This window comes from Lepidothrix coronata, unplaced genomic scaffold (genome assembly GCF_001604755.1).
Source record: "Lepidothrix coronata isolate B3197 unplaced genomic scaffold, Lepidothrix_coronata-1.0 Scaffold285, whole genome shotgun sequence".
NCBI classification, from domain to species: domain Eukaryota; kingdom Metazoa; phylum Chordata; class Aves; order Passeriformes; family Pipridae; genus Lepidothrix; species Lepidothrix coronata.
In genome coordinates this window covers 208,873-232,688 of record NW_016690465.1, presented here as the reverse complement: position 1 = coordinate 232,688, position 23,816 = coordinate 208,873, and the positions used below count along the sequence as shown (strand labels likewise).

The 23,816-nt window shown below is 49.5% G+C and overlaps 1 protein-coding gene across 1 annotated transcript in view; it reads left to right on the top strand.

Moving 5' to 3' along the window:
• The first annotated feature begins 6 nt into the window (after positions 1-6).
• Positions 7-23,816, top strand: part of SMARCC1 (SWI/SNF related, matrix associated, actin dependent regulator of chromatin subfamily c member 1) — a 47,799-nt gene continuing 23,989 nt past the window's right edge. Inside the window, 15 exon segments of the mRNA XM_017836827.1 lie at positions 7-101; positions 5,267-5,386; positions 7,776-7,861; positions 11,331-11,412; positions 12,509-12,601; positions 13,849-13,918; positions 14,761-14,830; positions 16,077-16,152; positions 16,843-16,968; positions 17,264-17,382; positions 18,231-18,355; positions 19,170-19,229; positions 19,856-19,893; positions 21,032-21,153; positions 22,111-22,182. Of these exon segments, the coding sequence (XP_017692316.1) occupies positions 7,788-7,861; positions 11,331-11,412; positions 12,509-12,601; positions 13,849-13,918; positions 14,761-14,830; positions 16,077-16,152; positions 16,843-16,968; positions 17,264-17,382; positions 18,231-18,355; positions 19,170-19,229; positions 19,856-19,893; positions 21,032-21,153; positions 22,111-22,182 (1,127 nt within the window). The 5' untranslated portion in view covers positions 7-101; positions 5,267-5,386; positions 7,776-7,787.

Genomic DNA, 23,816 nt, shown 5'->3' with positions numbered 1-23,816 from the left:
GCCGCAAGGACGGCGGGCCCGCCGGCAAGTTCTGGGAGAGCCCCGACACCGTGTCCCAGCTCGACTCGGTCCGCGTGTGGCTGGGCAAGCACTACAAGAAGGTGCGGCCCGGCGGGGGCGGCGGGGACCGGGCGGGGCGGGCGGGGGGTCCCGGGGGACGGGACGGGACGGGACGGGACGGGACGGGACGGGACGGGACGGGAGGCTCGGGACCGCGAGGCCGTGCCGGGGGCAGCCCCGGGGCCGTTCCCCGCGCCCCCGGGGCCGTGTCTGTGTCCCCCGGTGCCCGCTCGCCCCGGGGCCGTGACTTTCCTGCGCGGGCAGGTCCCGGCCCCGCTCGGTTTCGCTCCAGCCGCGCCCGGGAGGTGTCGGGGAGCTGGAGAAAGGGCAGAGAAAACAGACCGAGAGGCCGTTCTGTGCCGCTCGGAGCCGCGCCGAGCCCCGCGCGTGGCTCCGGGCAGGTGGTGCGGGAGCGGCTCCGCTCGCTCCGCTGCCCTCGGGCTCCTCTTCCTCCCTCCCGCACTTCGCGCGCTGTTCCTTCGCTTTCTTTAAGTGTTTGTTGGTTGTTTGTTTTTTTTTCCCGTGTGATGATTTTGTAACTTCTTTTCAACACCCGAGCCTTGAAAACCCGCCCGACGTAACTTCCCGGCGTGTTTACAGCGCGGTGTAGCGATCCCGGAGGAGCTTTGGCTGGATCCGAGGGGATGCTGGGCAGCCGAAAGGTGCCTTAATCTCGGGATTTACCCGGGTTTGGGGCCATCCCGCCGCTCCTCGACGTGTCCGGTGTCAGCGGCCCTTGGACGAGCTTTCTCGTGGCTGTGGGTTGGGTTCTTTGTGTGCCCCGAGCTGGAATCCGAGCCGGGAATGTGAACTGGGCTGGAAGCAGCGCAGGCTCAGGTGTGTTTTTCCGGTCCTTCCAGCTCCTTCCAGCAGCCACAGACGGTCGGAGCTGCAGCTTGAACCAGCAGCTGGAGCTCTTTGTGTGGAGGAGGAAATGGAACAGGAGGTTTCAGGAGTTGGGCTCTGGTTTGGAGCCGCTTTGCTGCTGCTCCAAACCGCAGAGGAGCCGCGTTGTGTTTGATTCCCGTGGCTGAGCCCCCCGGGAGCACAGCACACCTTGGGAACGGGCTCAGTCCTGCTGCTCTGCGGGGGATCCAGCACCTCCCTGACCCCTGAGCTGGGCTGGCTGGGGCCACAAACCACCCCCGGGGCTGTTCCTGCGTCCTGGCCCGGGCAGGGATGGAGCTTCCTTTTTGTGTGCAGGGGAAACTCCTCCGTTAAAATTGGTTATAAAGTTTAGATACTCATTTCTGTCGATTCTGGAAGGTGGTCAGAGTTGGGGTAAGGAGAAATCTTTACGAGGCAAGCGGATTTCAGGATTTTGCTGTGAAAATCCTTTTTAAAAATGGAACATAATTTTAGTTGTGGGAAACGAGGCAGCTCATGCTACCAGATTTAGCCTTAATGCTCCAGAGGGAAGGGTTGATTCCTTTCTGGATGTGCAGTGAAAGGACTCTGGGCCATCTCGTGTCTGTTTTCATCCTCCTGTGGGTGTGTGGCTTTTCCAGGGAGGGACATGGTGATTATAAGTGACTTTTGTCCAGCTCATACTCCTAAAAATGGGTGTTTGGCCATCTCTGTGCTGAAGCCATCAGTGGGAGTTGGTGTGTCCAGCTCTGGGAGCTCCAGGGACACTGGGGACCAGTTGGAGAGAATTCCAAGAGCAGCACCAAGCTTGGTCAAGGATCCAGAAGGACAACTGGGCAAGGAGAGAGTTAGAGAGTTGCAATTGTTCTTGTTCTCTGGATTAGAGGAGTCGTTAATGTTGGAGAGATCTTTGTGTCCCTAGAAAATGACAAATGTTGGAGAGTTCTTTGTGTCTCTAGAAAGTAATGAGTATTGGAGGCTTCTTTGTGTCTCTGGAGTATAATTAAAAAAGTAAGAGGTTTTAGCAGTGGTGTGGAAGACCACAGTTCATTAGGAATTCATAGTTCACAACTAAACTGGGCAATTACTGTCTATTCTATTTATGCTCATCTCTAATATTGTGTGTTGTTTCAGTAGTTCTGTTCTCATTAAGCCACAAATCTGTCCTAGTAAAATGGGTTGTCACCAAGCAGAGTTGTTTCTTGCACTTCAAACATCTTTCTGAGGTAGTCTGGGAGGTTTTTTAGCACGGGCATGGTGAGGGGTGCAGACACTGCCCCAGGCCTCCAGCCCTGCTCCCGGGGCCTTGCTCACACCCAGGTCAGTGCACCGACCCCTGGGAGCTCGGGCTGCTCAGTGCCTCTGGAATCCCTGCCCCTCGGAGACAGAAGGCTGGGGAAGGGGATTTTTGGGAGGCAGGGAGGAGGGTGTTTGGGTTTTTAAGGAGCAAGTGGAACGTTGTGTTAGGGCTGAGCTAGAGGGAATGACGGTGCCGTTGGATCCAGGTGCCATCACTGGGAGCTCGGGATGGTTTGGGAGTATCTGGCACCCCCTTGCACTGGCACAGGGGGTTCTTTCCACGTTCCTGGGGCTCCTGCTGCTGTGAGGGGTTGGGCTGATGCCCCTGGAGTGTGTCTGGTGGGATGCCATTCCTCCCTTCTGTGAATAGCCCTCAGGAGGGGGACGAGCTGGTTCCTGGCAGCTGTTGGGAAGTGGCAGCTGTTCCATCTGGGATGTCTGGTTGGAGCCCACCTGCCTGTTCCCCCAGCCAGGGGCTGAACTGAGGGGATTTGTAGTTCCCTGTGCCTGGCTCTGCTGTCCTTGGCAAGTGTTTCCTCGGTGCCTGACTCTGGTTCCATCTGAGGGAGGGTTTTGTGTCTCTGCAGCTCTTTTCTGTCTCACCTTTGAAAAGGGAACAAGGGTTATAAACCCAAATCAAAGTATTGTCACGTTGGTTTTCCTCTCTCTGGTATTTGGTGCTCTGAGCTGAAGTGTTCTTTGTTTTGGGGGAAGGAAGGGATTTGGTGCATCAGGGCCCAGCACAGAGCGCTGGGTGGTTATTTGAGGTCAGTGACCACAGCAAAGCTGGCTGAGGGATCTGTCCCTCCCTCAGTGACAGAGGCTTTCCAGGGCAGCTGCAGTGGCAGGTCTGGCTGGAGAAGGGATTTCCTCTGCTTAAGCATATGGGGGGGTTTGGGGGGTTCTAACTGTCGTGGAAGGGTTGGGAAACCCTTTGCTGTGTTGTCCATGGGGCTTTGGCACCTCACAGAAATGGAACAGGGCATCATTCTGTCCTCTGGAATTCACTGCTTAAAAACCTTTATTTGCTGCAGAATCATCTCCTGCTTCTGTGGAGATGACTGGAAAACCTGGGGATCTGCTGGGACTTGGGTCCTCTGTGACCCCTTGGATCCCCTGGGCACCGATCAGGGATCCTCTGCCTCCTCTTGCTGCCTAAAGATCCGTTTGTGCTGCTCGTTTCTGGGCAGAAATGGTGGAGAGGAGTCTTGTGCTTCCTATTGAGGGTTTTTTTTTTCTTTTTTGTGTAGGGGAAACCTCAGGCAAAATAATGGGTTTCCCATAAAAAGGATGTGCAGGATAGTGGCAAAGTAGGATGGGGAGTTCTTGGTGTTGTCTTCCTTTATAGCTTCCAGCTGTTGGTGCCTCCTGCAAGAGGGAAAAATAGGATCTGTGAGTAAAGGAATAAATGCCTGAAAAAATTTCACATGTGTAAGAACAGGCTTTGCAAGGTGTTTTCTCATGGAATTTTCCTTTTTTTTTCTGAAGGAAAATATTTGAAAAGAATAGAGTAAGTCCATACAAGGATGTCACCCCTTCTGGGTTTGGTTTATTGAAAGAGGTTCAGAGAATTCCAGAATGGTTTGGGTTGGAAGGGACCTTAAGGATCACCCAGTCCCACCCCTGCCATGGGCAGGGACACCTTCCACCAGCCCAGGTTGCTCCAAGCCCCGTCCAACCTGCCCTTGGACACTTTCAGGGATCCAGGGGCAGCCACAGCTTCTCTGGGCAACCTGTGCCAGGGCCTCCCCACCTTCCCAGCCAGGAATTCCTTCCCAGTCTCCCATCTCTCCCTGCCCTCTGGCAGTGGGAAGCCATTCCCTGTGTCCTGTCCCTCCATCCCTTGTCCAAAGTCCTGTTCAGGGCCAGGAGTTGGACTCAGTGATCCCTGTGGATCCCTCCCAGCTCAGGATATTCTGTGTTTCTGACATAATTAAAGCATTAATTCCCAGGGGAGGGAACAGGCCAAGGAGAAGGCATTTGGAATTTTCGTGTTCTTCACCAGCTCCTGTTTCTAGGTGGGGTTTTATGCCCAGTGTGGGACACCTGGGCAGCCCCACAGGGGTTTGTGTCCTTTCCATTGCAAAGATTTAAAGTCTCAGATGTGTCTGTCAGCTCCTTAGAAAGCACTGAAGGAACTTGCATCCCAAGGTGGTCAAATCCTGTAAAATGACAATGGAAAAGTCAATGTCTTTGTGGTGTCTTTGGCTTAGGAGCTGGTGCTGTGGAAAACTTGGATTTGACTGGTATTTAAACCACTGCTCCAAAGTTCTGAGGGTTCTGTCTCTTAAAACTGGTTTTTAAAGGGCTTCAGAAAACCTGATTTGAGGGAGGAGCAAAGGCTCAGAGTTACCCAGGTGAAAGTTTGGGGTGGCTCATGTTGCTCCATGTTCTGCCTGGAAAAGGGGTGTTTGCTCTACCCTTGGAAGTCTTCTGGCACATGGAGGAGATGGTGTTCAGTGAGTGGATACTGGACATCAGGAATAACAAAAACTCATCTGCTGGGTGGGGTTGTTTTATATTTCATGCTGTGATTTCCCCTTTTGTATTTACGTTTTATTTACATTTTACTGGCAGTGGAACCTTGGGAACTGCCCAGATTGTCCCAAAACATTGCAGGTGGAGTTGTCTGGCCCAGATTTTCTCTTTGTACCACTGGATGCTCTGAGGGTTCATTAGTACTTGGTTCCAGAAGGATCTTGGGAAGTTATTGCAGAGAGCTCTGTGTGTGGGGGCAGAGTTAGGCTGTTCCTTTATTAGGAACTACAAATGAGCTTGGAGTTAATCTGTGTCTGCCACAGGAGGAGCTGGGGATGATCCACAGGTAGGTGCTGGATTTTAAGCCTAAAGCTTGGAAAATGCTTGTGCTTGGTGCTTCTTCTCTGCCAACCCCGTCCTTTACCCTCTTCCCAGCCTTACAGGGATCCCAAAATCTTCAAACCCTGCTCTACAACTGCTGAGATAACCTGGCGTGTTACTGAAGCACCTTCAGGCCTTATTTCCCTCTGCCCCAAGTAAACCCGTGGTTTTTGTCTTTCAGTACGTTCAGGCAGATGCTCCCACCAATAAAACACTGGCTGGGCTGGTGGTGCAGCTGCTGCAGTTCCAGGAAGATGCCTTTGGAAAACATGTCACCAATCCTGCCTTCACAAAGCTTCCTGTGAGTATCGGGGCTCTCACCCTGCTGTGCTCCCTCTGCAGCCTGTGCTGCATCCAGGGCTTTGGGAGAGCCCTGCTCCAGCTGGGATTCAGCCCCTGGCAGGGCTGGAGCAGCACACTCCTCCTTAAAAGCAGATTTTCAGTGTAATGCAGCTTATTCTCTATATATTTGAAGTAATTCCTTAATGCTACGAGAAGATTTTAATTTCTACTAAAATTTGATGTGATTCCTCAGTTCTAAGTCAAATCTGGACTGGTGCACCCTGAACTGAGGGAATAAAATGCACTTTCCAAAGCAAACAGGCTCCCCTCGGGCATTTCTGTTGATTAAACTTCAAACTTGTAACGGTGCCAAGGCTGAAAGACGACTTTCCCATGGTCTGGAGTATCATGTAATTAGTTACCTCAGATAGTTTTCCAGTCCCTGGGGATACTGGTACCTGGAAACAATATCAACATACTGTAAGAGCTGTTTATTTAAAATTCCAGCTGGAGCCGTGCCCAGCACCAAAGGGACCTTTCCTGGGGAGTGTGAGGTGCAGGAGGGGCTGGAGGGGAGGGGGGTGCAGCAGATGGAAGGACAGGGGGATCTCAGGGAAGGGCAGGGATGGGCACGTGGTGCCAAGGGCCCAGCTGGCTGGTTGGGGGAGGCTGAGACAGCTGTCATACATGTGTGAGGTGTCGTGGCATCAGCAGGAGGGGCTGTGCTGGTCTCTGAGGCCCTGGGGAGGGGACAGGGGGTGGTGGAGCATTTACAGCCAGTTCAGACACTGCCCTGGAGCTGTGCTGAACACTTCCAAATGCTCCTGTGCCCCTGCTCCACCAGCCATGGAATGCTGTCTGTTATTGTTCCCTGGGGGTTCCTCCCCCAGACCTTTTGCCTCTGTCACTCCCTCAGAGGGGGGGTCACTTGGGTGAGTTCTCCTCACAGGAGTTTTCAAACCCCCGGGGTGAATCCTGGGACAATTCTTGGGTTCATTTCAGGAGGAATTCCTGGCTGGGAGGGTGGGGAGGCCCTGGCACAGGTTTCCCAGAGCAGCTGTGGCTGCCCCTGGATCCCTGGGAGTGTCCAAGGCCAGGTTGGAGCAGCCTGGGCTGGTGGAAGGTGTCCCTGCCCATGGCAGGGGTGGGACTGGGTTAGCTTTAAGGTCCCTTCCCACCCAACTCATCCTGGGATTCTCTGAGTATCCTGGTGCTTTGGAGAGCACCCAGGAGCACCACGAGGTGCCAGTAAGATCTATCTCACCATCCCTCCTGGAATGTCTGATAGCTCAGTGATGATAAAAAGCTTCAGGGACAGAGGGGAACTTTGTGATGCTTTATTTTGGTGTGGCAGCATAAGCCATAAAACTGTCCCCGTTCAACAGGTGGATAAACCATCTGAGTGCTCACCAGCCTTAAATCACTTTGTCTTATCTTGAAAATGGGCAATAAAGATTGCAGTGGCATCGTAAAGATGCTGTTCCTGTGCTTGTTCTTGCTGCTACGAGGGTGTAATCTGGTCAGATTTGCTCAGCTCAAGTTTAGAGCAGTTGGATCTCTGTCCTCTCAGCTCCTTCCCACAGGAGACAACTCATCAGTGCCCCTTCCTTTGTGTTTTTTCCTGGGCAATGCACTGTGTGCCCCCAGATGAGGTTGGCAGGGGCTTTTTTAGACCTTTAGTGTCAGGTGCTGCTCCAGGCTGTGAAGGAGCTGCTGTTACCCAGCACAGCCCTCTGAAGGTGGGCAGAGCATCTGAGTTGTGCTGAGCAGCTCCCAGCCTGCTCCTGCTGCTGTTTGGGGCTCAGCTGTGGAACCCCTGGTGCCTGGTTGGGAATTAAGTGACTGCTGGAACTGAGAGGGAAGAAACGAGCTGGATTTGCTGTTTTGGGGCAGCTCTGCCCGGTGACCTTTGCAGCTCTGGGTGGTGGAGGGACGTGACTGGAGCTCTGGGAGCTGCTGTGAACGTGAAATATCTGAACCTCTGCTCCAGGAGTTCATTTCTAATGACTTGGTTTGGTCTCCTTGGTGCAGATGATGCTTCACTGCTTCACTGACAGCTCTGATTTCAGGTTTAATTTGCTATGAAATGGGTGTTCAAAGAGTAGCTTGGGTTTTTACAGCTCTACAAGGAATTTTTGTCAAGCTGCTCCTATAAGGAGGGATGTGGAGCTTTCAGATACATCAGGTTCTGCTTGCAAATACAAAGAATTCTGCTTCAACCAAATGCATTTAACCTTCATGAAACATTCTTAAAGGAGAACCTATAACTCCAAAAGGGATTAATCTGAAAATTACCTATTTGTTTGCTAAGTTAGAGGTCTAAAACAACCAACGAGTGTGTATTTGTTTAAAATAATTGCATGTAAGTCACTACCTCTGTGATTTCCTGTGGTTTTTTTGGGTTCCAGGCAAAGTGCTTCATGGATTTCAAAGCTGGAGGTACATTATGTCACATTCTTGGTGCTGCTTACAAATATAAGAATGAACAGGGCTGGTAAGTTTTTTATTTGTGATTTATACACCTTTTGCATGAATCCAAGCACACGAACTGCTTATGCAAAGCACCCAACGTTTAATCCTTCCTGGAGACTCGGGGAGGCAGGGACTGGAGATGGGAAGAGGGAATGTTTTCCTGTGTTGCTGATGGTGGCTTTTTTTCAGACACCCCCTCACACTTCTAAATTTAAAGATAATTGGCCAAGTTTAAGGTCTCGGGCCTGCAGTTGGAGTTAATGACGAGTTTGAGGCTCTTTTTTTGGCGTTTCCTCGCTGTGTGACTGAGAAAATGGACAGATGTGATGCCTCACATCTGTGAGATGTCCATCTTTGTTGCTGTACTGGTTAGAGGGTTTAGTTATAACTGGGGGAACATGAAGACTCTAGTAAATGCTCAGTATTCATCACTTATCTGTCTCCAAAAATGGGGAATGCAAGCCCTTGGAAGCTCTGCCCCTGCAGCTCTGGACACTGGTATCAAAATATCCCTGTGGCATCCCAGGAGTGCTCTGTCCTGCATGTTCTTCAGTCAGAATTCTCTTTCCAAGAGAGCAGTAGCACAGGATCATAAAACCATGGAATGGTTTGGGTTGGAAGGGACCTCAAAGCCCATCCAGTCCCACCCCCTTCCATAGACCAGGTGGCTCCAAGCCCTGTCCAACCTGCCCTTGGAATTACTGTATCTGAGAACACTGAGGGGGAAAAAACCAGGATGAGAAGTCAATAAATATAAACAAATCAGTAAAAGTAAGCAGAGATTGGTTTTTTGTGTGTGAATCTGATGTTTCTGATCTGTGACAGCATTCCTGGAATTGAGCCTGTGTTGCTGTTATACACAAGAGCCAATTAAAAGGCAAAATAAAGCTGTTTTAGGATGGCTGGTCGATTTTAGGGGCTGTTTATACTCATATCAGCTCTGTCTGAGGTGGGTGTATCAGGAATAGGCTCCTTTCAGGGATTTTCCTTCTCCAGTTTTGCCCCCCCTGGGCCATGGCCCCTGTTTGTCTGGGGTGTGCCAGTCTGTCTCGCTGCCCTCTTTGCCTCAAAACAAAGGAGTTAAGTGGTTCCCGCTTCATGGATGTTCCAATACTCCATTTTTCACCGTGCAGGTCTAGTTTTCAGTCACAGATTTGCCAGCAGAGCTCAGCCACGTGGTTCCCTCCTCCCTCCTCCCTCCCTCGCTGCCCCCTCACAACTAGTGTGGGTAGTGCCTTGTGTCTGTGCATGTGGGACTGTAGAGGGAAGTAATCCTGGAACTTAACTCTCAGGATCAGACCTAGAGCTTGGAATGTGTCCCTCACTGACTCAACCAAATAATACGTGGTGTTTTTGCCTGAACTCTGATTTTGATTTGATTTTTGAACGGTCTGCATTGTCGCTCTTGCTTAACCTGTTTGTGAATGATCTGTCTTATAGGAGAAGTACCTTTCCTCGCCATAATAGGTATGTCTGCCAGCTGACATACCTTGTCCCTCACTGCAACCCAAGCTGTTTGCTAGAACCTGGCAGAGGGAATCACTTAAGCTGAGGACAGGAGGAATTGGTGCTATTTGATCCCAAGGGGCAGCTAAAAATGATGCTGTTAATTAATATATCAACACGCTTCTCTCAAAGTGGGGGTTTGAAAAGCAGGAATTTGGGGGCATTCTGTGAGTGCACAGTGCAGGTTTGGAGCAACAGATGTAAAAAGTTTTTGGTCAAACTTCCATGCCCTGAGTGGTTTTGTCTCACAGGTACCAAGAGTTCATTGGGTATTTGGGTCAGTTTGTGTTTATTTATTTCCCTTCATTTCCATGAAACCATTCTGTGTGTTTTGGATACAAACCGTGGCTGAATAACAGAGAAGTGGCTCGATCTTGCCCCTAAAATCCTTTATTAAGCTGTGTTGTGCAGTGACCTGACAGCCCTGATGTCTGGCCCTTCTTCTGCAAGTCACTGTGAGCTTCTCCACGTGCACAACGCTGCTTAAACCACTCATAAATTCCTCTGAAAAGGGGTGATTCTGACAAATCTGCCAGGATATTGTGTTCAGCTTGCCATGCCCTTGGTGTGAAGGGAAGAGCCCCTGATTTAGGAGACAATCCATCCCTCCCTGCTGGTGGCTGTTCCTGCAGAACCCCCTGCCTGGGCACCTCCCTCCTGGACAGCCCAGGGAGCCTCCAGGGCAGGAGAACGTGGTGGGCTCAGCTGAAGGGTCTTTGTTTAGTGTTGTGGTGTGTCCTTGCTGTGCTGCCCTCCTGCTAACGGGGTTTGGGGCTGAAAACTCACCGTCCTTTACCTGCACTGAGTGTTTATCAACCTGAAAATGGATCTGTTACTGGAAACAGGGATGTGTTTGTAAGGAACTGTCAGTAGATGTCGGATAAATGTGTGTTTTAGGCTGGGGTGGGCACTTGGAGCCTGGCAGTCCCTGCATGGGGGGGTGTGCACGGCTGTTTCACCATGTTAAATGTGCCCAGGGGATTTTATTTCACCCTAAGGTCCCTTCTGACACCACCTCAGCACCCAGGTGGCGTTTGCAGGCTCCAGCAACAGCTTTTCCCAAACCCTGGGAGGTGCAGCAGGTCGTGTTTTACATCTCAGAGTCACCAGCCTGGTGATCTGAAGTGATCCTGGTGCTTTGGGAAAGGCTGGGTTGTGAAGGGTCAGCCCCAGGTCTGTGCTGAGCCCCCTTGGGAGTGCTGACCATGGTGAGGGTGCTGGGGTTGTCCCACCTCTCATGTTCTTGGAAGTCTCCACTCAAATCCTTCCTTTGAGTCCATCCATCCGTGGATTCCAAACGTGTGCACACGTCCAGGTGGGTACAGCAGGATGGATTTGGGGGGTCCTGTGGTGCTTCCCAGTAGGAAGCCTCAGATTTTGTGTTATCCCCCCATTTCTCATGGACAAACCTCCATCTTTACTGCAGCAGTTTTGACTGTTTGTCTGTGAAATAACAAAGTTTGAAGTCCCAGAGTCCAACAAAAGCGATGAGAAAATGCTCCCGTGGATTATGAGCTCCCTGTGCTCTGGGGGGGTGGTTTGTTCTCACATCAGGCAGAGGAGTTGCTGCTTTTCCTGCATTCCCAGGACAGGTGGATGGGTGCAGCTGGAAGTAAGAGAAACATGAGAGCTCATCCATGGCTTTTCCCACATAGCTGTTGGAATCCATCGTGATCCCGAGTGTCCAGGGATCCCCTGTGGCTGTGCTGGAATGCACGGCCCTGCTCCAGGGCTTTGTTGGACAATGTCAACCTGCCTTCCCCCCCCCCAAACATTTCACAAATCAGCTGCATTTTGTTGATTTGGTTCCTTGTGGTTTTCCTGGCTCGTGAGGGGCTGCCCAGTGAAGCACAGATAGGTGTGGTTGTGCTCTGAGCGTCCTCACGTCGCTCCACCAGCCACTGTTTGTGTGCAACGGGAAAGATTCTTGACTGCTGCAGGGTGGGGAGTGGAACTCAACATTTTTGAATCCTTTCCCTTCCCAGGAGGAGGTTTGACCTGCAGAATCCCTCGCGGATGGATCGGAACGTGGAGATGTTCATGACCATTGAGAAAACACTAGTGCAGGCAAGGAGCTCCCAGCCCCACCCCACAGGCTCAGGGCAGGCTCTCCCTGGGCTTTATGTGCCTCACGACCCAGGGAGGGGTTTCATCCTGGACTTCTGTGGGAATATTGGGCTCTTCTCTCCCTCTCCCACCCATTTCAGTCACAATTCCATGTTCTCACTTGGAAAGTTCGGGGTATTTTCGTCTGTACTCTGGATATGCAGAGGGTGAGGGAAACCTGTTGTGAGGTGGGAGAAAACATCCTGAGTGTCCCCATGTCCCACCCTTGGGGCTGAGGAGCTGGTTCTGTACACACCCATTCCATGGCTCACTCCTGAGACTTTTATTTTGATCTAAATTTGACTGTTCTCAGGTTAGGAAACATTTGAGAGTCTCATTTTATCAAATGAGTTATTATCTATATCCATTAAGCAGCTCTGTGGAGGCTTATTTGAAATTAATTTTTTTTAACTCCCGCATGTGAACAATATATTACTTTTTTTCAAACTCTAAAGCCAAGCTCAGTGTATAATAGAGTCAAAACATGACTTTCAGGAGCTTGTCAGGAGTGGAGATAGGAGGAAGGGACAGCAAAAAGCCACAATACTCTCAGTATGAAAACCTCTTGCTGTCGTTGGGGTGGTTTCAGTGCATAACAGAGTAAAAATGAAAACTGCAGGTTTGATTAGTGAGTCCCTCAGTGCTGTGGCAGTGAGTGACTGTGCATGTCAGTGCTGCAGGGCAGATCCCAAACTGGAAGCTGACACTGGGAGACTCAAATTCCCTTTGAAGTCCCCCACAGGCTGTCAGGAATTCCTTGCCATCAGAGCCGTGGTTTGTGCTCAGGATGTTGTGGAACAGGAGGGGGAACAGCCCCGTGGGGTGAAGGTCTGGGAGAGCTCACAGCAGATCCAGACACAAACCCTGGGAGGGCTCTGCTGGGGAGGTGTGTGAAGGGAATACTGGGGGTTCCTGGAGCTGGAGTTGGTGAGCTGTGTCACCACCTGACCCGTGCTCCTTTGGAGCTTCAAGCCTTGGGGATTTTAATAGGAATGTTATGATTTTTGTCACAAATCACCTCCTAACTCCTCATTTGACGTGCTGTTCTGTCCCCCAGAACAACTGTCTGAGCAGACCAACCATCTACCTCATTCCTGACATTGAGCTGAAGCTGGCAAACAAACTGAAGGACATTGTCAAACGGCACCAGGTGAGTGTGGGGCAGCAGATCCTCAACCAGGGCTTCCAGGGAAAACATCTCTGCCCACCCTGAGCCCGGGAGTTCCATCTGGACTGTGTCTGATGGCACGAGGCAGCAGCACCAGGTCACCTGTACAAAACCCACCTCTGCTCTGGAAGTGAACCTGGACCTGCTGCTGGAGGGGAAGGTGCTTCTGGGTGAGGTGGGTGCAGCCACAGCTGATTTATTGTTCAGTTCTTGTGCAGAGAGAGCAGGAGCTGGGCCAGAGCTGAGCCTGGAGAAGGCAGGGTGTGATACAGCTCTTCCACACGTGTGGGCACAGCAGGAGGAACTTGGAAATCATTGTGATTTTTTGCTTTATTTCACTTCTTTGTTGTCTGTGCTGAACAGGTGGGCAGTGTATTTCTGAGAGCCAACGTGTTGCCATTGTAATTTAATATACTAAATAATGATCTGAACAAGATTTAATGACTTCATCTCTCGAAAATGTAAACAGTATTTTCACTTGTCTCGAGAGAAATACCTGGAATGTGACCTCTGGATGGTCTGGTGGCCTTTTGTGTCAGGATCATGCAGAGCTGCAGCCCAATGGTTTCTTTCCCAGATTAAATGTATTTCCTGTGTTATGATTATGAACCATCATATCAGCTTCAGTTGGGTGTTTTTTCACAAGTTACTTGTAACTATTTGGCTGATTTGGAATGTTATCTGTTGCTTAAATTAGAGTTAATGAGTCAGTTTTCCTGTTATAAAGGAATTCTTTCCCAAAGGAGTTCTGTGGTGAGCTCAAGGCTTGCTGTATCCAGGAGTGATTTAAGGGATTTTTAAAGCAGGCAGCTTTGTGTCTGAAGGGGTGTGAAGAGCTGAAGACAGAAATTGTCCCTGGTTCTGCTTTTTGGGCTTTTTTTCCTTTGCTCTGCCTCTGAATTCTCATCTTGTTGCCAGCTTTGCTTCTCACTATCTTGATTATTTTCATTTATTTAAGCCATTGCTGTCATGTCTCCTGTACTCCACCCCCAGTACCTGTGGCTCCCTCCTCCTGCCATCCCAAGTCCTTGTTGCAGCCCGTGCAGAGGAATTCCATGTCCCTTGTCCCAGCCCTGGGATCTCTGGGATTACAGGGAGAGGTTTGTCCTCTGTGCTGCTGCAGATGCTGTTCCTGTCCCTGGTTCTGTGGGAGGTGGGGAGGAAGCAGCAGCCGAGGAGTTTGGGGTGATGTGTTCAGGGTTTCTCACGTGGTTTCTTTCTTCCCCCAGGGAACAGTCACTGAAGAGAAATCCAAGGCCACCCACCATGTTTATCCCAGTCCTACCTCAATGGATGATGGTAAAGGCCCTTCCCAGTTTGGCAGTGGGAATGTCTTGTGACTGAATTCCGTGAGCAGTGGGGTGTTCACACAGTCAGGGTGTGCCCAGCCTGCTCCTGAGAGCCACCCACCAGCTCATGGATAATGCTGTGCCAGGGGAGGGTCAGGTTGGATACTGGGAAAATTCCTCCTGGAAAGGGCTGTCCAGCCCCAGGGCAGGGGTGGAATCCCCATCCCTGGAGGGATTTCAGAGCCCTGGGGATGTGGCACTTGGGGACATGGTCAGGGGATGGTTGGACTCCATGGTCTCGGGGGGCTTTTCCAGCCCCAACAATTCCATGCCTGTGTGTTCCTGTCTGTCCAGGAATTCTTTTGGGAATGCTGATGCACATCACTGTGTGTGGTTGGCAGAGTGGCTGCAGTAAGGAGGCAGGCTGGTGGATGGTTGTTGGCTGTAATACAGTTCACTCTGCCTCTGTTGGAAGTACTTAAGGTCAAAAAAAACCCATAATTTAACAGCTGCATCCTTCAGCAAACAGCAAAAAACTGCTCTGATTTTTTTAAATCTTGACTCCATTTAGTTGCCTTTTGGATTGTTGTTGTTGAGTCTGAGTTTCACAGCCATAAACCCCCTTTTTCCATCCTCCCTGGCCTGTGCTGGCCACTAGATGGAAGTGTCCCTGCTGTTTGCAGGACTGTGTGTCCTCTGGAGCTGCTCTGTGCTGGCAGCTCCCTGCCCAGCCACGGGTTTGTGTTTGTCTTTAACCACTTCAGGTTCATGGAGTCAGAAATATCCAGAGCATGGAAAAGTGAAATAATGTGCTGTTAATCCAAATGTGACCCGGATCTCTTTCCTTGGCAGATGAATGGTTGAGACCTGTGATGAAGAAAGACAAGCAGGTGCTGGTACACTGGGGCTTCTTCCCAGACAGGTAAGGGAAGGTGGGGCAAGAAAGCAGATTCCAAGTCTTAATTCAGTTTGTTGAAGGCAAAGTCCTGATCTCAACGTCCAAAGCTTGAAAATAACCACTGATTTACAACTGAAATGTGCACATCCAGTGGTGGCACTGGCAGGTGGGGGTGGAAAGGAGAGGGGTTTTCTGCAAAGCCACAAGTAACTGGTTGCAAATCGATCCAGATTTCAAAGGGTGGAATGAGCCTTTCAGCTTCAAGGGAGAGCTTCTGGTTGAACTCTGGCAAAGAGGTTTCACTCCATGGGTTGCCTTCAGCCAGGTGCAAGTGGCTGTTAAAGCTTCCACTGGAGAGAGCTGGTGTTGTTGGGAGGTGTTAAAATACAGTGGATGTGCTGTTGGGACCTTCAGTGTATTTGCAAGAACCGCTTGTGGAAGATGAATCAAAAGATTGATAGCCCAGCATCGACCTCAATTTAAATAACCTTTTCAGGCTACCAGAATCTGCTGTGCACACACAGAATTCCCAGGAACCATATTTCCCATGAGTGTTTTCAGTGGAAGAGAACAAACAACAGTCACACTGAAGTTTCTTTCTCCATACAGATGAAGAACCTTTAGATGTTTTTATATCAGTGGCAGATTTTGTGTTGATTCTGTGTGTGTTTATAAATGCAGGTATAAACACGAGGAATTCTACACATCTTGCCATGCACATGACTTGCCCCAGTTCCTCATTAGGTGCCTGGTGTTGATTACAAAGTGTTTTGGCTTTTGCTCAGTGTAGCAATAGTAAATAGACTTTGGAGGGAACAGCGTGTGGAAAAATGAGGGAATAGCATGGGGAAAAGGGAATGTCAATAATAAATGGTTTCCAGAAGGAGAGGGTGCAGACTCCTTCCTTCCAGGAATCCAGCAGCTCTTGCTTTACACTCCTAAGAACAGAACAAAGTGAGTTAAGTTAATTCCAGGGTTTGATCAGGGCCTCAGAACTGCCTTAGCACACCTGGATCTCTCCAGATTTATGGTTTTAACCTGGTCCACGGGCATGGGTTTGAAATTGGGGTGCACAAGATGCCTTGGCTCCCTCCCTCTGCCCTGTGTCCTGTTCCTGTGGCAGCAGGGATTGTTCCCTGTGGAAAACACTCTGCTGTCCCAGCCCTGGGGTCTGACATGTCCCACTGCTGGCTCCCCACTCCCTGCTGCTGGTCCCTGGGCAGGAGCAGCCCAGGCACCAAAGGTTGTTCTCTCTCCCCTCTCTCCTCAGCTACGACACCTGGGTTCATGCCAATGAAATAGATGCTGAGATTGAGGACCCTCCAATTCCTGAGAAGCCATGGAAGGTGGGTGTCCCTCAACAGCTCCCAGAATTCCTGGTTTTATTCTGTTGTTGGCCTTACACAGAGTTCTGGGTGTGCTGCTCATCCCCACAGAGTCAGAGCAGCTCAGGCCTGAAAATAACTTGGGGTCTGTTCAAACACCACTTACTCCAAGTAGTAATTGGTAACTAACTGGAAAACACTCTTTTTGAGTATAAATCTGCCATGAATACTAAGATATAATTGTGTAAGATATTAATAAATCAATAATAAATTGTATCAATTACTCTGAAGCTCAAGAAGTTTTTTAGTTCTTAAGCTAAACTTTATTTGAAGATGGATATTTTAAATCAAGATATGCCCAATTCTCCTTACTTTTACTGATGTTTGTGGCACATCTGCTCAGGTGATCTGTGTATTTAGAAGATTTTGATGGTAATTTTCAGCATCCAGAGCTGCTGTCCCAGCTCTGAGAACTGCCCTCACATTTCAGGAGGCTTAAGAATGGTTGAGGAGCAGAGATTGTGTTCTAGGCTTGGTCGTGTTGTCCTGCCTCATGAAATTCTCATGACTGTGTGTAAAACCACTAGGAGACAATTTGGGTGTTCAGACCCTCATGAAGCTCCAAGAATGTCCTTAATCCTGCAGGGAAAGGTCTGCCATGAAGTGCTTTGTTTACAGAGCATCTGCATGTCCCTGTCTTCTGTTGCTCAGGTCCATGCCAAGTGGATTTTGGACACAGACGTGTTCAACGAGTGGATGAACGAGGAGGATTATGAGGTGGATGAGAACAGGAAATCCGTGAGTTTCCGCCAGAGAATCTCCATGAAAAATGAAGAGGTGGGTGGTTGAGGAGCTGTGCATCCAACTGTGCATCCACTGGTGTTCTTTATCCCTGCATGGATAGAGCTGGGGGGGTTCACTGGAGAAGAGAAGGCTCCAGGGAGACCTGAGAGCTCCTTCCAGGGCCTAAAGGGGCTCCAGGAGAGCTGGAGAGGGACTGGAATCTCTCCTGGTGTGTGTTGGGATGTCACTGCTTTTAGCTCCTGCTGTGGGATGGATGAAGGAGGAGTTTAACCTGCAGCACAGCAGTACCTGATCTTTGGGATGAACTCACTGCTCCCCTTCTCCACAGCCCGTGCGGAGTCCAGAGAGGAGGGACAGGAAAGCAGCTGCCAGCACAAGGAAGAGAAAACATTCCCCTTCTCCACCCCCCACCCCTGTGGAGTCCAGGAAGAAGACAGGGAAGAAAGGGTGAGTGTGTGAGCCCTGGAACTGGAGAGGAGCTTCCCAGAAACGCTCCTGGGGAGATCTCTGGCACCTTCCAGCTCTCTCACCCAAGGGCACCCTCGTTGTTTCCACAGTGGAATTGGGTGGTTTTCCCTGTGCATTGGGTGTGATTCCCTCACTCCTCTGCAGGAATGTGTTGGCTGCAGGGGGGGGAGGACCTGGGGCAGGTTGTCCTTTGCCTGTGTCAGGGACAGGGTTTCATGGCAGCTCAAGAGTGGAAATTAAAGGAGAAGTTGCTCAGCTGCTTCCAAACCAACCCACACTGGCTGTGTCGGGGCACTCTGGGGTGCGTGCACAGTTCTTGAGTTCAGCCCCAGAAATTCCTGCATTTAATTAAGGAGATTTTTATTGATATAGTCAAGTACTTTGAAGTCCACTTCTCACATGTAAACCTTAACAGAGAGACGTTTGTGGCTTAAAGATTAGGGGGGTTATCAGTGGTTTAGTTTGATCTCCTAAAAGGAAGAAAATCCCATATTCTACCCAAATAAAAGCTTATTTGTTGGGCTTTATGTGTGGATATGGAGGGGAGCAATTCTGAGCTAAAAATGCAGGTCTTGTTCATAGACCTGCTGGGCTCTAATAAGACAAAGCTGGAAAATTATCATCCAAGAAAGAATGAGTGGATAACCTGAATTACTTCTTGTTCCAGTGTAGATCCTGAGTTAGGTCCTGCAGGGAGAGGTGTGGGTGGCTCTGCCTTGGTTCCCACGGGGATTTCAGAAGGGTTTGGGCCCATCCTTTAATCCTGGTGTGTGAGCAGTGTCCAGGTGAGAACATCTGGCAGAGAACCTGTGTCTGCTCTGTTCCAGGCAAGCAGCTTTGTATGGGAAAAGGAGGGGGCAGAAAGAAGAGGATGAACAGGAAGATCTTACCAAGGACATGGAGGATCCCACACCAGTCCCCAACATAGAAGAAGTGGTACTTCCCAAAAATGGTAAAATATGCAAACACTGGATTCTTTGAATGTTAAAACGTGGCTTAAACTGCATAAAAAATACACATATATTTTGTCAAATCTTTGAAATACTTTGTGGCCATGGGGCCAGGTGATCTGATCCCATCCAAATTTGTCTAGTCAGGGATGTGACAGCTGGGAAGGGCAACAAACTCACCTTCCTTTGGCCTTCTAAAGTACAAAAATACATTTACAAAATACACTTTTTCAAATGCATTTACAAAATACACTTTTTAAAATGCATTTACAGAAATCTACTTAAACATTTCATTTCACTTTTTTTTGGATTTGTTGGTGTTTGGGGAGGGCGTGTGCAGTTTTCTGGAGTGAAAATATTTCTCTGCCAAGTCCCCAAGAGAAGGATGTTAAATAACTGGAAACTCTGCAACGTGTCAAGTGCTTTGAGCTGTTAATCCTTCCCAGGGAAGGGTTGATCTGGGCAACACCTGATCTGGGCAAGACCTGTTAAATGAAGAGAAGCCAGAAAAATGATTCCTTCTGCAGTCCTTGACACCAGGCCGTTTTGGGAGTGGCTCCATTTGGGTTTTCCTTGGTGTGAACTGGGTGTTGAGCAGGTGGCAAAGTGCAGGGTCAGCCCCTGGATAGAAGGGGGTTTGTGTCCAGCTGGGAATTCAGGGCAGTCCGAGGGGCCCTCGTGCTCCAGCTCACACAGGAACGGTTTGAGCTGCAGGGACACGGCCAGCAGAGTGTCTGTGGGTGGGACAGGGAGATGTGCTGCATGGGATCCTTTCTCCTCCTGCTGTGCTCTCACCAGGTCGTTTTGCCTCTGCAGTGAACCCCAAGAAGGACAGTGAGAACACGCCGGTGAAGGGAGGCACCGTGGCAGACCTGGGTAAAGCCCCTCAGCACCCCGAGTGTCACAGCCCTGCTGGGAGCCCAGCACAGCCCAGAGTCTCAAGTCTCTCCATTTTCAAAGCAGTCTCTAATTCTACTGTTTTGTTGAATTAATTCAGTTTTCATGTGTATTCTGGTTGAAGTGTGTCAGCTCTTTTTTTCACTTGCAAGGCTCTTCCTTCGCAGACTGTTCTTACTCTTATTTTTTAATATGACATAGAAGCTCTTTTCTAACTCTTTTCCTTGTCTTTACTGGGACTCAAGGTGAATCACAGGTTCCCTGAGCTCTGCTAAGCCTTGACATAAGAGATCCACACTGGTGTCCCACATCCTGTAACACAGGGCTCACCTGGGGCACTGGGAAGGGTGGTAATTAAATAGGGATTCTGGAGTGAGGGAAAATCATCATTGTCCTTCCTTTGTATTCTTACTGTTCCCTGGGCTGGGACAGGTGAGTGAGGATGTCATTGCTTTAGTGATGTGTGATCCACTTTCCTTCCCTCCTCATTTCCCATCCAAAATAAATTAAATGTTCTTTCCAACTAAGCTTTTGTGTTGCTGGGGAGGCTCCTGAGCACTCAGGTGGTTTTTATTGGTGTAATGCTGAATGTTTTTACCTTTCAGATGAACAGGACGAGGAGACAGTGGCCACTGGAGGAAAGGTAACAGCAGCTCTCTGTTGTGAACTTCACAGGAACTGAGATCAGAGAGTCCCAGCCTGGGTTGGGTGGGAAAGGACCTCAGAGCCCATCCAGTGCCACCCCTGCCATGGGCAGGGACACCTTCCACTAGCCCAGGTTGCTCCAACCTGGCCTTGGACACTCCCAGGGATCCAGGGGCAGCCACAGCTTCTCTGGGCACCCTGTGCCAGGGCCTCCCCTCCCTCCCAGCCAGGAATTCCTTCCCAATATCCCATCTAACCCTGCCCTCTGGCAGTGGGAAGCCATTCCCCCTTGGCCTGTCAAGGTCTTAATCTCACCTTCAGTAACTGATGATTATCAAGTGATCTGTAAGATTAAATTAGTTACTGATGGGAATGTTTCCGTTATTATAAAAATTCTTGAAATTATGTGGGGTTACTTTGTATTTTTAAATCTGGTTGTGGGATTACTTTGTCATTTTAAATCTAGTCTATTAAAAAGGACAATGAGGAGACAGATGCCAAGTATTTTTGGAGAAGCATTTTTCAGACCAGAGGCTTTTCAAAGCTTTTGCTTTTTCTTTAGGTTTTAGGACTAAATCTAACCCCAGGTTGGGCTCCCTGATCATCTTAATAGAGTTGCAGGAGTAGTTTCTGTACTGAATTGCATTTGTGGCACTCTTGTACCAGCTTGCTGTTGTCAGGTCACTGGGTATGTTTAGAGTGCTACCTTGTTGTCTTTGGGGGAATTTAATCCCAGATAAAGGTCTGTTATTGATACCAGGGGCTCTTTGGGGTCTTGCTTCAGGGACTGGGTTATTTTTAATGTTGAGTTACCCACGTGCTCTTCAAACAACCCCTGAGGGTTTTGTACGTGCAGTGTCATGGCCTGATCCTCTTTTTATACTTCTGTGCCCTTCTCTCCATCATTTTGGGTCAGGAATTGAACGTTTGCTGGGACTCGAGTCGTAGAACCTCAGGTGTTCACAGGAGGCCTCTGTTGTGAAGCAACAGAGTGACCAAAGACTTGTCCTCCTCTTGGGAGTGTCACAGAGTCTGTACAGCACTGGAAAGCTCTTGTTTTGGACCAGCTCTGCTGTCCCAGAGCTGTTGGGGTGTCTCTGGCAAGCCCTGACCGTTGTGTTCCCCCCCTGCTGCAGGAAGATGAAGATCCCAACAAGGGTGACCAGAGTCGCTCCATTGATCCGGGGGAGGACAATGTCACAGAGCAGACCAACCACATCATCATCCCCAGCTATGCATCCTGGTTTGACTACAACTGGTAAGAGGGGACCTGGGGGGAACTTCAGGGTTTGGGTGGTTGGTTTTTTTCATAAATTAAGCCAAGAGTTGAAGGAAACAACTGTTGGTTAGGTCTGGTTCCCATGTCTGGGGGCAGCTTTTCCTTCTGAAAACCTTCCTGAGGTGACTTCTGGCTGTTTTCAGGGATTGGGAATGAGGAAGAAGATTTCAAACAGCAGAGACCCTCAGTCTACCTTCTCAGCAGTTCTTGCTTTACACTGATTTCCCCCCCAGTGTGGAAGATAATTCCTTTCTCTTCCCTGCTTCTCTAGTCCTTGTGTGATCTGTGTTTGTATCTCCTTCTGAAAGCCAGTGCCTTTTGATTTGGCTTCAGAACTTGCCTTTGAGGATAAATCATGGGCTGTACAGGGAGGACACTTGTTTCACCTTGGAATCCTCCTTGGACTCAGGGATTTGGGGGGGGGTGCCCACACGACCCTGGTGTTCTCTGTACTCAAACCTTGCTGGTGTGGGAGGAGCAGTGAGTGATGGGGAAAGGAAGTCCCTCTGGAAGTTGAACTCCTAGGGAGCACTTTGGAAGCACAGCAAGGAACAGTCACTTGTCTGGAAGGCTCTCCTTGAGCGCCCACTTTGTCTTGGCTCTGGGAGTTCAGGCTGGAATCTGAAAAGATGAGCTGTGACTGGAGTGTTGGGAGTCATGTGCAACTTCCAAAAGTGACAAGTGACTTGTCACAGCAGTGGATTCAGGTGGTCTGGGAACTGTTGGTGGAGGGGTTGGATCGATTCCCAGCTCGGGCAAACTCCGTTCCCTTGGCTCAGTGGCCTGAACAGAACCAGCCAAAATCAAATTTCCAGAGTACTGGGATTTCTAAAAAATAATGATCACAAATAACCCCTGTTGTGAGTGTTCTTTGGGGGTGAGCAGGGCACTGCAGGGTTGTTGTGTTTGCCATCTAACAGGCTGTTCTGGTTGCAGCATCCACGTGATCGAACGTCGGGCGCTTCCCGAATTCTTCAACGGGAAAAACAAGTCCAAGACTCCAGAGATGTGAGTAAAGCCTGTGAATGTGGATGGTAGGAGTGTGGCATGATAAAGGACCTTCCCATTCCATGAATCCTGTGGATACTCCAGCTGGGGGGGGTGTTAAGCTGGTGTTTTCTGCAGAGCATGAAAGGAAGAGCCACTGATTAATGTCTGGACAGTATTGGAGCAGAGGTAAAAGCTTAAATAGCAAAGAAATAATTAACAGTGGTTATCCAGGAAAAGTAAAACTCTTTTCTCCCAAGTAATATTGAACAAATACTTGAACCTCGTGGTACAAAACGTGATCACCTCCCAAAGCCATCTAAAAATGTCATGGTAGGGAAGAAACTGAATAATCCTCCTGGATTCTGCCCCTCTCCTCCTGCCACGCCGTGGTTCTGAGGCTCAGGAGTTGTGTGTGTAGGCACTGAGTGTGTTTTGGATGCTGTGGAGTGGATTTTCCACGGTTTTCTGTGGTGATTTCACAGTTCCTTGAGCAGCTGGTGGGTAATTGTGAAGTGCAGGTGAGGGTCAGGAAATGAATCTTCACAGGCCTTGGATGTGACTGCTCTCAAATGTCAGAGTCTGGTTTCAATCACAGAGTTCTGCTTTGCAAGAAGGAAGGTATTTTTTTTTGTCTCCAGCTGTTCCAAAGCCTCTGGTGACACCTGAGTTCTGGCTGTGCCTGTTCAATCCAGGTGGATTTAGATCCAGTTTGTACCTGCCTCATCTCCTTGTGGGATCTGGTTACTGCAGAACTTGAGTGGTCTTAATTCAGAATTATCCACACAGGGCTGTTTAAACAGCTTCAACATCTCCCTGGAGCTGTTTAAAATAATAATTAAAATAAAGCTGATTATTGTGAGGTATTGCAGGTTTTGTCACACATCAGACGATTAAATTCTGCTGGTAACAAGATCAGCTGCTGATTTTGCCTCAGATGCTTGAGAATCCTCTGCAAAGGTTGTTCTATGCATTAGGAAAGTTCACCTCCCCTTCTCTGAAAATGTTCTGTTCTAACAGTAAATTTCATTATTCAGAGCTCTTGAAAGGGGATCTGTAAAGGAAGATGGGCAGTGTCAGACTTGTGAACACTGTGCTTGTTTCTGTTTAACTGATCCTAGAACCTGAGATTTCACACCAAAAAATCATGAATTTTTGCCCCAGTGTGTGCTGGTCCCCTTGGCCAGTGGAACTGGGCAGGTTGTGTTCACTTATCTTGGTATCAAATCCTGGCCAGCTGCAGAGCAGCTCTGGGGGATTTTAAAAGGTTTTCTTTCAATCAACTACTGAATGAAATGTTTGAGGTGTCTCATTGTCTGAGTGTCAGCTGAGCCCTGAATTTTTCATACACAGCATTTCATACAATCCTGGAGTGGTTTGGGTGGGAAGGACCTTAAAGCCCCTCCAGTGCCACCCCCTGCCATAGGCAGGGACACCTTCCACCAGCCCAGGTTACTCCAAGCCCCGTCCAACCTGGCCTTGGACACTTCCAGGGATCCAGGGGCAGCCACAGCTTCTCTGGGCAACCTGTGCCGGGGCCTCCCCACCCTCCCAGCCAAGAGTTCTTTTCCAATATCCCACCTAAATTTATCCTCTGCCAGTTTGAAGCCATTCCCTGTGTCCTGTCCCTCCATCCCTTGTCCCCAGTCCCTCTC